At 50.0% G+C, this 13,340-nt stretch overlaps 1 protein-coding gene across 1 annotated transcript in view; it reads left to right on the top strand.

Moving 5' to 3' along the window:
- The window catches only part of LOC120944272 (solute carrier family 15 member 2-like), a 56,853-nt gene that overhangs the window by 26,464 nt on the left and 17,049 nt on the right, over positions 1 to 13,340 (top strand). The window contains exons 8-15 of the mRNA XM_040358285.1: positions 5,500 to 5,582; positions 7,436 to 7,522; positions 8,686 to 8,775; positions 9,121 to 9,165; positions 10,867 to 10,899; positions 12,167 to 12,255; positions 12,357 to 12,438; positions 13,144 to 13,278. Of these exons, the coding sequence (XP_040214219.1) occupies positions 5,500 to 5,582; positions 7,436 to 7,522; positions 8,686 to 8,775; positions 9,121 to 9,165; positions 10,867 to 10,899; positions 12,167 to 12,255; positions 12,357 to 12,438; positions 13,144 to 13,278 (644 nt within the window). The remainder of the gene's footprint in view (positions 1 to 5,499; positions 5,583 to 7,435; positions 7,523 to 8,685; positions 8,776 to 9,120; positions 9,166 to 10,866; positions 10,900 to 12,166; positions 12,256 to 12,356; positions 12,439 to 13,143; positions 13,279 to 13,340) is intronic.

A 13,340-nucleotide genomic window follows, 5' to 3' on the forward strand; every position in this document is an offset into this window, starting at 1 on the left:
GAGGTGGGAGGGAAGGCTCATTAAAGGAGGTGGGGAGATAAGGCTCATTGTGGGAGGTGCGGAGGGAAGGCTCATTGAGGGAGGGGAGAGGGCTCATTGATGGAGGTCGGGGGGGAAGGTTCAATGATGGTGGTGGGGAGGGAAGGCTCACTGATGGAGATGGGGGAGGGAAGTCTTATTGATGGAGGTGGGGAGGGAAGGCTCTTTGATGGATGTGGAGGGAAGGCTAATCATTGATGAAGACAGAGGAAGGGCTCATTGATGGAGGTGGGGAGGGGAGAGGGCTCATTGATGGAGGTGGGGAGGGAAGGTTCAATGATGGTGGTGGGGAGGGAAGGCTCAATGGTGGAGGTGGGGAGGGAAGGCTCATTGATGGAGGTGGGGAGGGAAGGCTCATTGATGGAGGTGGGGAGGGAGGACTCAATGATGAGGTGGGGAGGGAAGGCTCATTGATGGAGGTGGGGAGGGAAGGCTCATTGATGGAGGTGGGGAGGAATGGCTCATTGATGGAGGTGGGGAGGGAAGGCTCATTGATGGAGGTGGGGCGTTAAGGCTCATTGATGGGGGTGGGGAGTGGGGAGGGAAGGCTCACTGATGGCGGTGGGGGAGAGCGAAGGCTCATTGATGGAGGTGGGGAGGGAAGGCTCATTGATGGAGGTGGGGAGGGAAGGCTCATTAATGGAGGTGGAGGCAAGGCTCATCATTGATGGAGGTGGGGAGGGAAGGCTCATTGATAGAGGTGGGGAGAGAAGGCTCATTAAGGGAGGTGTGGAGGGAAGGCTCATTGAGGGAGGGGAGAGTGTTCAATGATGGTGGTGGGGAGGCAAGGCTCATTGACGGAAGTTGAGGGAAGGATAATCATTGATGGAGGCAGAGGAAAGGCTCATTGATGGAGGTGGGGAGGGGAGAGGGCTCATTGATGGAAGTGGGGAAGGAAGGTTCAATGATGGTGGTGGGGAGGGAAGACTCATTGGTGGAGGTGGGGAGGGAAGGCTCATTGGTTGAGGTGGGGAGGGAAGGCTCATGGATGGAGGTGGGGAGGGAAGGCTCATTGATGGAGGTGGAGAAGAAAGACTCAATGATGGAGGTGGGGAGGGAGGGCTCATTGATGGAGGTGGGGAGGGAAGGCTCATTGATGTAGGTGGGGCGGTAAGGCTCATTGATGGGGGTGGGGAGTGGGGAGGGAAGGCTCATTGATGGCGGTGGGGGAGAGCGAAGGCTCATTGATGAAGATGGGGAGGAAAGGCTCATTGATGGAGGTGGGGAGGGAAGGCTCATTAATGGAGGTGGAGGCAAGGCTCGTCATTGGTGGAGGTGGGGAGGGAAGGCTCATTGATAGAGGTGGGGAGAGAAGGCTTATTGAGGGAGGGGAGAGTGTTCAATGATGGTGGTGGGGAGGAAGGCTCATTGATGGAGGTGGGGGAGGGAAGTCTTATTGATGGAGGTGGGGAGGGAAGGCTCATTGACGGAAGTGGAGGGAAGGCTAATTATTGATGGAGGCGGGGGAAAGGCTCATTGATGGAGGTGGGGAGGGGAGAGGGCTCATTGATGGAGGTGGGGAGGGAAGGTTTAATGATGGTGGTGGGGGGAGGGAAGACTCATTGATGGAGGTTGGGGAGGGAAGTCTTATTGATGAAGGTGGGGAGGGAAGGCTCATTGATGGAAGTGGAGGGAAGGCTAATCAATGATGGAGGTGGGGAGGAAAGGCTCATTGATAAAGTTTGGGAGGGAAGGCTCATTGATGGAAGTGGATAGGAAAGGCTCATTGATGGAGGTGGGAAGGCTCATTGATGGAGGTGGAGAGGGGAGGCTCATTGATGGAGGTGGGGATGGAAGACTCATTGAAGGAGGTGGGGAGGAAGGCGCATTGATGGAGGTGGGGAGGGAAGGTTTATTAATGAAGGTGGGGAGGGAAGGCTCATTGGTGGAGGTGGAAAGGGAAGGCTCATTGGTGGGAAGGCTCATTGATGGAAGTGGGGAGGGAAGACTCCTTGATGGAGGTGGGGAGGGAAGGCTCATTGATGGAGGTGGGGAGGGAAGGCTCATTGAGGGAGGGAAGAGGGCTCATTGATGGTGGTGGGGAGGGAAGGCTCATTGATGGAGGTGGGGAGGGAAGGCTCATTGATGGGGGTGGAGAGGGAAGGCTCATTGATGGAGGTGGGGAGGGAAGGCTCATTGATGGAGGTGGGGAAGAAAGGCTCATTGATGGAGGTGGGGAGGAGATCGCAATGATGGAGGTGGGGAGGGAAGGCTCATTGATGGAGGTGGAGAGGGAAGGCTCATTGATGGAGGTGGGGAAAAAGGCTCATTGATGGAGGTGGGGAGGGAAGGCTCATTGATGGAGGTGGGGTGGTAAGGCTCATTGATGGAGGTGGGGAGGGAAGACTCATTGATGGAGGTGGGGAGGTAAGGCTCATTGATGGGGGTGGGGAGGAAAGGCTCATTGATGGCGGTGGGGGAGAGCAAAGGCTCATTGATGGAGATGGGGAGGGAAGGCTCATTGATGGAGGTGGGGAGGGAAGGCTCATTGATGGAGGTGGGGAGGGAAGGCTCATTGATGGAGGTGGGAGGGAAGGCTCATTAAAGGAGGTGGGGAGATAAGGCTCATTGAGGGAGGTGCGGAGGGAAGGCTCATTGAGGGAGGGGAGAGGGCTCATTGATGGAGGTGGGGAGGGAAGGTTCAATGATGGTGGTGGGGAGGGAAGGCTCACTGATGGAGATGGGGGAGGGAAGTCTTATTGATGGAGGTGGGGAGGGAAGGCTCTTTGATGGATGTGGAGGGAAGGCTAATCATTGATGAAGACAGAGGAAGGGCTCATTGATGGAGGTGGGGAGGGGAGAGGGCTCATTGATGGAGGTGGGGAGGGAAGGTTCAATGGTGGTGGTGGGGAGGGAAGGCTCAATGGTGGAGGTGGGGAGGGAAGGCTCATTGATGGAGGTGGGGAGGGAAGGCTCATTGATGGAGGTGGGGAGGGAGGACTCAATGATGAGGTGGGGAGGGAAGGCTCATTGATGGAGGTGGGGAGGGAAGGCTCATTGATGGAGGTGGGGAGGGAAGGCTCATTGATGGAGGTGGGGAGGGAAGGCTCATTAATGGAGGTGGAGGCAAGGCTCATCATTGATGGAGGTGGGGAGGGAAGGCTCATTGATAGAGGTGGGGAGAGAAGGCTCATTAAGGGAGGTGTGGAGGGAAGGCTCATTGAGGGAGGGGAGAGTGTTCAATGATGGTGGTGGGGAGGCAAGGCTCATTGACGGAAGTTGAGGGAAGGATAATCATTGATGGAGGCAGAGGAAAGGCTCATTGATGGAGGTGGGGAGGGGAGAGGGCTCATTGATGGAAGTGGGGAAGGAAGGTTCAATGATGGTGGTGGGGAGGGAAGACTCATTGGTGGAGGTGGGGAGGGAAGGCTCATTGGTTGAGGTGGGGAGGGAAGGCTCATGGATGGAGGTGGGGAGGGAAGGCTCATTGATGGAGGTGGAGAAGAAAGACTCAATGATGGAGGTGGGGAGGGAGGGCTCATTGATGGAGGTGGGGAGGGAAGGCTCATTGATGTAGGTGGGGCGGTAAGGCTCATTGATGGGGGTGGGGAGTGGGGAGGGAAGGCTCATTGATGGTGGTGGGGGAGAGCGAAGGCTCATTGATGAAGATGGGGAGGAAAGGCTCATTGATGGAGGTGGGGAGGGAAGGCTCATTAATGGAGGTGGAGGCAAGGCTCGTCATTGGTGGAGGTGGGGAGGGAAGGCTCATTGATAGAGGTGGGGAGAGAAGGCTTATTGAGGGAGGGGAGAGTGTTCAATGATGGTGGTGGGTAGGAAGGCTCATTGATGGAGGTGGGGGAGGGAAGTCTTATTGATGGAGGTGGGGAGGGAAGGCTCATTGACGGAAGTGGAGGGAAGGCTAATCATTGATGGAGGCGGGGGAAAGGCTCATTGATGGAGGTGGGGAGGGGAGAGGGCTCATTGATGGAGGTGGGGAGGGAAGGTTTAATGATGGTGGTGGGGGGGGGAAGACTCATTGATGGAGGTTGGGGAGGGAAGTCTTATTGATGAAGGTGGGGAGGGAAGGCTCATTGACGGAAGTGGAGGGAAGGCTAATCAATGATGGAGGTGGGGAGGAAAGGCTCATTGATAAAGTTTGGGAGGGAAGGCTCATTGATGGAAGTGGATAGGAAAGGCTCATTGATGGAGGTGGGAAGGCTCATTGATGGAGGTGGAGAGGGGAGGCTCATTGATGGAGGTGGGGATGGAAGACTCATTGAAGGAGGTGGGGAGGAAGGCGCATTGATGGAGGTGGGGAGGGAAGGTTTATTAATGAAGGTGGGGAGGGAAGGCTCATTGGTGGAGGTGGAAAGGGAAGGCTCATTGATGGAAGTGGGGAGGGAAGACTCCTTGATGGAGGTGGGGAGGGAAGGCTCATTGATGGAGGTGGGGAGGGAAGGCTCATTGAGGGAGGGAAGAGGGCTCATTGATGGTGGTGGGGAGGGAAGGCTCATTGATGGAGGTGGGGAGGGAAGGCTCATTGATGGGGGTGGGGAGGGAAGGCTCATTGATGGAGGTGGGGAGGGAAGGCTCATTGATGGAGGTGGGGAAGAAAGGCTCATTGATGGAGGTGGGGAGGAGATCGCAATGATGGAGGTGGGGAGGGAAGGCTCATTGATGGAGGTGGAGAGGGAAGGCTCATTGATGGAGGTGGGGAAAAAGGCTCATTGATGGAGGTGGGGAGGGAAGGCTCATTGGTGGAGGCGGGGAAGGGAAGGCTCATTGATGGAGGTGGGGAGGGAAGGCTCATTGATGGAGGTGGAGAGGGAAGGCTCATTGATGGAGGTGGGGAAAAAGGCTCATTGATGGAGGTGGGGGAGGGAGGGCTCATTGGTGGAGGCGGGGAAGGGAAGGCTCATTGATGGAGGTGGGGAGGGAAGGCTCATTGATGGAGGGGGAGGGAAGGCTCATTGGTGGAGGTGGTAAGCGAAGGCTGACCCATGTAGTCCGATCCAATAGAAGTGCTACTGGAGCTCAAATTGCTGAAAAAGGTAATGCTGTTTCTGATAGAAAGGAGTCACAACACACAGAGGATCACAGTTTGCTGTGTATGGAGCTGCGTAGCCACAGACCGGTCACGGTGTCCATGTTGACCCGTGTCCACAGCCAAAAGTGCCTACAATGGGCACGTGAGCCTCAGAACTGAACCACGGAGCAGTGGAAGAAGACTCACATTCGGAGTATTGTAGAGATTTCACTGTTTTTCTCTCTCATCATCAGATCAGTCAGTTTGATTCATAAATAAATCACAAAGATTTTTATTTATTTTTGTTCTAGAAATGTGTTCTGCCCCCAGGGTTCCTCTGTCCTCGGTGTGCAGAGCTGATCTCCCTCAGATCTGAATCCGAGCCTCACATCCGATGAAAGCGTTGTGTTTGTGAATGATTCCCTTCATGTAGATGGAGGACGGTCGGGTCAGGTGAGGACAGACGTCTGACTTTGTGTTTTTCTCTCCTGCAGTTGTGTTTGTCAGCGGGAGCGGGATGTACAAGAAGTACCCGCCGCAAGGAAACATCTTAGCCCAAGTCTTCAATTGTATCGGAGTGAGTGATATAAACACACACAACGAACTCTATGATTTCACCTATTGCAGGGCCAGTCCACCAAAACTCAGCACAGGGATGGTGGGAACCCCTCATAATGGGCACAGCAGGTGTGGAGACCTGGAAACTCAACACAGGGAAGGTGGGAACCCCTCATAATGGGCACAGCGGGTGTAGAGACCTGAGAACTCAGCACAGGGATGGTGGGAACCCCTCATAATGGGCACAGCGGGTGTACAGACCCGGGAACTCGGCACAGGGATGGTGGGAACCCCTCATAATGGGTACAGCGGGTGTACAGACCCAGGAACTCAGCACAGAGATGGTGGGAGCCCCTCATAATGGGCACAGCGGGTGTACAGACCTGGGAACTCAGCACAGGGATGGTGGGAACCCCTCATAATGGGCACAGCGGGTGTACAGACCCGGGAACTCAGCACAGGGATGGTGGGAACCCCTCATAATGGGCACAGCGGGTGTACAGACCCGGGAACTCAGCACAGGGATGGGGGAACCCCTCATAATGGGCACAGCGGGTGTACAGATCCGGGAACTCGGCACAGGGATGGTGGGAACCCCTCATAATGGGCACAGCAGGTGTGGAGACCTGGAAACTCAACACAGGGAAAGTGGGAACCCCTCATAATGGGCACAGCAGGTGTAGAGACCTGGGAACTCAGCACAGGGATGGTGGGAACCCCTCATAATGGGCAGAGCGGGTGTACAGACCCGGGAACTCAGCACAGGGATGGTGGGAACCCCTCATAATGGGCACAGCAGGTGTGGAGACCTGGAAACTCAGCACAGGGAAAGTGGGAACCCCTCATAATGGGCACAGCAGGTGTAGAGACCTGGGAACTCAGCACAGGGATGGTGGGAACTCCTCATAATGGGCACAGCGGGTGTACAGACCCGGGAACTCAGCACAGGGATGGTGGGAACCCCTCATAATGGGCACAGCGGGTGTACAGACCCGGGAACTCAGCACAGGGATGGTGGGAACCCCTCATAATGGGCACAGCGGGTGTACAGACCCAGAAACTCAGCACAGGGATGGGGGAACCCCTCATAATGGGCACAGCGGGTGTACAGACCCGGGAATTCAGCACAGGGATGGTGGGAACCCCTCATAATGGGCACAGCGGGTGTACAGACCCGGGAACTCGGCACAGGGATGGTGGGAACCCCTCATAATGGGCACAGCAGGTGTGGAGACCTGGAAACTCAGCACAGGGATGGTGGGGACCTCTCATAATGGGGCACAGCGGGTGTACAGACCCGGGGACTCAGCACAGGGATGGTGGGAACCCCTCATAATGGGTGTACATTTGACTTTATTTACGAATTAGGTGACTCCTGAAGGCAATTGGTTCCACTAGATCTTAGTTGGGGGTATCAGAGTAAAAGGGTCTGAATACAAATGCCCCTCCCCCACACACTTTTCACATATTTATTTGCATCATTTTCCTTCCACTACACAATTATGAGACACTTTGTGTTGGTCCATCACACAAAATCCCAATAAAATACATTTACGTGTTTGGGTGAGAAAATGTGGAAAATTTCAAGGGGTATGAATACTTTTTCAGGGCACTGTAAGTGGGTGGTATGGGTCCACCCCATGGGCAGCCAATATAGATTCCAAAATGATGGGAGTTGTAGTTGTTGTAGGTTCACATTGATGCCGGCCTCTGCGCTCCACCACACAATACTGTATTCTTCAGATTCTTGAGTTGGATCTCCATAATTTGGCCACAAAAGGGGTTCTTGGTGTCGTCTCTCCTCATCAGAGTGAGAGGAACTGAATCCGAATCGTCTTCATGTTTGTTTGTTTTTTGCTTTCTCCTCTTTAGTTTGCCCTCAAGAACCGCTGGAAGCATCGTGCCAAGCAATACCCCAAGCGGGGGCACTGGCTGGACTGGGCCTCCGGAAACTATTCGGTAAGTGTGAGCGTCTCCTGCCTGCTCATTGGTCACCTCAATGTCCTTTCTCTGCTTCCTGGTCTGTGTTCGACAAAAGAAACATATTGTTTCGAATTCCGAATTTCGGGATTTTCGAACATCGAATTTCCAAATTTTCGGAAATTCAGAATTTGGGAATTCAAAAATCCCAAAATTAGAAAATTCAAAAATTAGAAAATTCAAAAATCCCAAAATTAGAAAATTCAAAAATCCCAAAATTAGAAAATTCAAAAATCCCAAAATTAGAAAATTCAAAAATCCCAAAATTCTAAATAATAACAAATGTCGCATCTTAACAAATAGGAAGGAACAATTTTTGGTTTTCCAATTTTTGGATTTTCATTCTTTTGAATTGTCCGATTTTCATTTTTATTTTTGGATTTTCCAATTTCTGGATTTTCGGATTCAGAATTTCCGAATTTTGGAAATTTCAAACTTTTGTTCCTTTGAATTGTCAGATTTTCATTCTTATTTTAGTATTTCCGAATTTCTAATTTTCCCAAAATGTCTAATTTATCAAATTTCGAATTTACAAAATTTCAAATTTCCGAATTTTGGAAATTTCACATTTTTGTTCTTTTGAGTTATCAGATTTTCATTCTTATTTTCAAATTTTCTGATTTCCGAATTTTCGTATTTCCAAATTTCTAATTTTCAAATTTCAAATTTACGAAATTTCTAATTTACAAAATTTTGAATTTACGAATTTTGGAAATTTCTAATTTCTGTTCTTTTGAATTGTCAGATTTTCATTCTTATTTTCGAATTTACAAATTTTTGAATTTCGGAGATTTCAAATTTCCGAATTTTTGGATTTCCAAATTTCGAATTTTTAAAATTTCGAATTTACAACATTTCTAATTTAGGAATTTTGGAAATTTCCAATTTTTGTTCATTTGAATTGTCAGTGTTTCATTCCTATTTTCGAATTTTCGGCTTTCCAAATTTCCAAATTTTGTCTAATATTGACCCCAGGTATTGTATCACTTCACTTCATAGTTGCTCAGCCCTGATGAAGGGGGTTCAGATCCTCGATGGTGTTTGGATTATTTAAAATCAATCAAAAACATTTTACCTTTAGAATCCTCATTGTAAGACCTTCATATTTCAAGTGTTTTTTAGTTTTGTTTGTTTTTTTCCAGAAAAAAACAATCACAGAAGTGAAAATGGTGACCAAAGTCCTCTTCCTGTACATCCCCCTCCCGATGTTCTGGGCTCTCTACGACCAGCAGGTAATTCTGGATATGGGGGACCGTTGTCTGCCGCAAATAGAGCAATATAGCTCGGTCACTTCCCCACTCCTCAGCCTGTGATTGGACAGCGAGGGAGCAGCAGACTTCCTGAGAAGTGGCAGGTGGTGGCAGGTGGTGGCAGGTGGTGGCAGGTCTACAGCCATCGCCCAGAGGAAGTATCTCATTATGCATTCATCACATTGGGTGTCAGCTGAGTTGGGGGATATTTAAGGCCCCAGTACTCGTCAACAGATCAATAGATCGAGTTGTCCATTAGATTTAGTTATAGACACCCTGGCAGCAGTCCACACATTCACACAGCAAACTATATCTGTTACCTTTCAGGGATCACGATGGACTCTTCAGGCTACAAGAATGAACACCGATATCGTAAGTGAAGATTTATTTTCACAGTTAAGTCCGCCGTCCCTGTATCGGGATTGTCACACCCATGTTTAGATTCATTACTAAACCGCCAGAACCACTATTTTACACCCACCATTTCTTCCCTTTGTACACCCATTATTTCCACCATTGTCCACCCGCCATTTCCTCCCTTGTCCTCCTATTATTTCCACACTTGTCCACCTGCAATTTCCACCCTTGTCCTCCTATCATTTCCACCATTATCCAACTGCCATTTGCACCCTTGTCCTTCTGTCATTTGCACTCTTGTCCACCCGCCATTTCCTCCCTTGTTCACCCGCCATTTCCTCCCTTGTCCACCCACAATTTCAACCCATTATTTCCACCCTTGTCCACCTGCCATTTCCACCCTTATCAAACTGCCATTTCCACCCTTATCCAACTGCCATTTCCACCCTTATCCACCTGCCATTTCTGCTCTTGTCCATGCTCTATTTCCACCCTTGTCCTCCTGTCCTTTCCACCCTTGTCCAACTGCCATTTCTGCTCTTGTCTATTCTCAATTTCCACCCCTGTCCTGCCATTTCCACCCACTATTTACTCCCTTTTCCACCTGCAATTTCCACCCTTGTCCCCCTGTCATTTTCACCATTTTCTAACTGCCGTTTCTGCTTTTGTCCATTTGCTTTTTCCACCCTTGTCCTTCAGCCATTTCGATCCTTATCCACCAGCCATTTCCACCTTTGTCCTCCTGTCATTTCCACCCATATCCAACGGTCCTTTCTTCTCTTGTCCTTTCTCCGTTTCCACCCTTGTCCCACTGCCATTTCCACCCTTATTTTCTACCCTCTCTACCAGTCATTTCCACCCTAGTTCTCCCACCATTTCCATCCTTGTCCATTTGCCATTACCACCCTTATCTTCCAGCCATTTCCATCCTTGTCCATTTGCCATTACCACCCTTATCTTCCAGCCATTACCACCCTTATCTTCCAGCCATTTCCTTCCTTGTCCTCCAGCCATTTCCATCCTTGTTCATTTGCCATTTCTACCCTTGTCCTCCCGCTATTTCTACCCTTGTCATCCCGCTATTTCTACCCTTGTCCTCCCGCTATTTCTACCTTTGTCCTCCCGCTATTTCTACCCTTGTCCTCCATCCATTTTCACTCTTGTCCTCCCGCTATTTCTACCCTTGTCCTCCAGCCATTTTCACCCTTGTCCACCCGCTATTTCTACCCTTGTCCTCCCGCTATTTCTACCCTTGTCCTCCAGCCATTTTCACCCTTGTCCACCCGCTATTTCTACCCTTGTCCTCCCGCTATTTCTACCCTTGTCCTCCCGCTATTTCTACCCTTGTCCTCCAGCGATTTTCACCCTTGTCCACCCACCATTTCCATCCTTGTCCTCCCGCTATTTCTACCCTTGTCCTCCAGCCATTTCCATCCTTGTCCATTTGCCATTTCTACCCTTGTCCTCCCGCTATTTCTACCCTTGTCCTCCAGCCATTTTCACCCTTGTCCACCCGCTATTTCTACCCTTGTCCACCCACCATTTCCACCTTTGTCCTCCTGTTATTTCCACCCTCATCTGTGAATACATTGGACAGTTGTGTTTGGAGATCTCTGTGTACAGCTTAGAGAAGATAATGTTCATTGATATATTTGTTTCCTTCCAATATCGCCCTGAAATGCTAATTAATCAATGTATTATTAATTCTATTTACAGAAAGGGTTTCTCATTCAGCCGGACCAGATGCAGGTAAGGAAGGTCACCGTACTTTTATAATTTTGTCACTTCCCTGACAGTCAGAGATTCTAATCCCTCGTACACACGGTCGGAACAGAAAAGTCCGATGTGAGCTTTCGATTGGAAAATGTTGACCGTGAGTAGTCTCCATCTGACTTTTCCTGTCGGAATTTCCGCCAACAAAAATTTGAGAGCTGGTTCTTAAATTTTCCGACGTAAAAAATTCCAATCGGAAATTCCAATCGTCTGTAGCAATTCCGACGCATGCTCGGAAACAATTCGACGCATGCTCGGAAGCATTGAACTTAATTTTCTCGGCACGTCGTAGTGTTGTACGTCACCACATTCTTAACGGTCGAAAGTTCAGGGAACTATGTTGTGACCGTGTGTATGCAAGCCAAGCTTGAGCGAAATTCTAAGAGTCCAAGATCTTTAATTGTTCAACTGATAACAACAAGAAGAGTGAAAGAAAGCCAACGGGCCACGCCCCCTTCATCAGGGGCTGAGTAAAATGGCAGCATGTTCAATGGATTCAGAAATTCTCCCAAACAGACTGATCTTCTTCAGATGATATTATAAACATCAGCCAGAGATGTGTTAACAGTAGAAATGGCAAGTTACAGGCTTATATGGGCTATAATACATCCCTCTGCAGTTGGCACCTACGTCTGTGTAAGGGGCCCATTCTGACCCCACAATATGGGTTCTTACAAGGTCAGCCCACTCTAATGTCACATAATTAGTCTCCTCCTCTTGGGGCCATAACTTCTGTTGTTCTGGTAGAAAGGTGTCAGAACACACAGAGCATCGCAGTTTGTTGTGTATGGGGGGGGGGCTGTGTAGCCGCAGACCGGTCAGGGTGCCCATGTCCACAGCCTAAAGCTCCTACAATGGGCAGATGAGCATCAGAACTGGAGCACAGAGAAAAGGAAGAAGGTGACCTGGTCTGATGAACTCAAGAATGGTCTGAGGAACACAACAAGTTTGAGGTGTTGACTTGGCCTCCAAATTCTCCACATCTCATATACAAATCGAGCATATGTGGAATGTGTTGGTAAAACCAATCCATGAAGGCCCCACCTCCCAACTTACAGGACTTAAAGGATCTTCTACTGAAGGGCCGGCTTGGTGCCGGCATATCTTCAGAGGTCTAGTAGAGTTCACACCTTAAATGGTCATGGTGGGGGGGTCCCAATGTTAAGGCAGATCAGTATATATTATCGCAGGAAGTTATTTTATTCGTTTTAGATCCTTCCGTAATGAAATCTTATCTCTCCAGGTCCTGAACCCGCTTCTGATCCTCATTCTGATCCCTGTGTTTGATCTTGGGATCTACCCTCTCGTCGGGCTTTGCAAGATCAACTTCAAGTGAGTAACGAAGTCGGGTCTCCTGTCTCCGGCCAATGCCACGATTGCTCGGTGTATCCATAAGCTGCCCATTTACCTGCAGTTATTCCTCCTCTCTGTAGACCCTTGGCAAAGATGGCCGTCGGCATGCTGCTGGTCGCTCTGTCTTTCGCTGTTGCCACCATTGTGGAGGTCAAAATTGATGTGAGTTAAAGTCTGATTTACCCAGCCCCCCCTCCCAATCATCCCTACTAGCACAAATTACCTCCCCCCCCCAATCATCCCTACTAGCACAAATTACCCCCTCCCAAAAAAATGTCTGATCTGAGCACAAATCCCCCCACCCACCATATTACCAAATCCTCCCCTCCTAGCACAAATTATCTTCCCCCATCCCCCCTCCCAACAAAAATCACCACTCCAAGCACACCTCTCCAAATTTCATGTCCTAAAATTATTCTTACCCCCTGACAAATACCCCACCCTCTCAAAATCATCCCTAAGAGCACCACCCACCCAAAAATAAATCATCTCTACAAGCACAAATTAGGAGGGCAACATTTTGGGGGGGGTGGATTTGTGCTCAGGGGGGAAATTTGAGGGTTAGAGGATTTGTGTTAAAAGTTTTTTTTTTTGGGGGGGGGGGGAATTGGTGCTAGGGGCATATGGGGAGGGAGAGGATTTGAGTTGGGGAGGATGGGGGAGCAAAGTGGATTTGTTCAGGAAGGAAGGGGGGATTTATGCTTGGGGGGGGTTGCTGATACATAATCATTCATCTTGGGGGGGCACAATTTGGCACATTTGCCCTGGGCTCTAGGTGACCTTGTCCTGGCACTGCCCCCCCTCCCCCTCCCCCTTTCGTTTCTCAAAGTCTTTGTTTTAAATTATTTTTATTTTCCGCCATTCCAGGGGGGCAATCCGCTCGTTCCAAAGGCCGGAGAGAGCTATGTGCAGGTTCTGAACTTTGCAAACCAAGACGTCACCGTTCAGGTGCCAAACAATTTGCCGTTCACCCGACCGCCACTGATCAAGGGAGGTTTCCAGGTAAGAAACGTGTCGCCTGAGCAGTCACATGACACGGTGGAGGGGAGAGAACATAAAGAACA

The sequence above is a fragment of the Rana temporaria genome, chromosome 6, assembly GCF_905171775.1.
Source record: "Rana temporaria chromosome 6, aRanTem1.1, whole genome shotgun sequence".
Classification (NCBI taxonomy): Eukaryota; Metazoa; Chordata; class Amphibia; order Anura; family Ranidae; genus Rana; species Rana temporaria.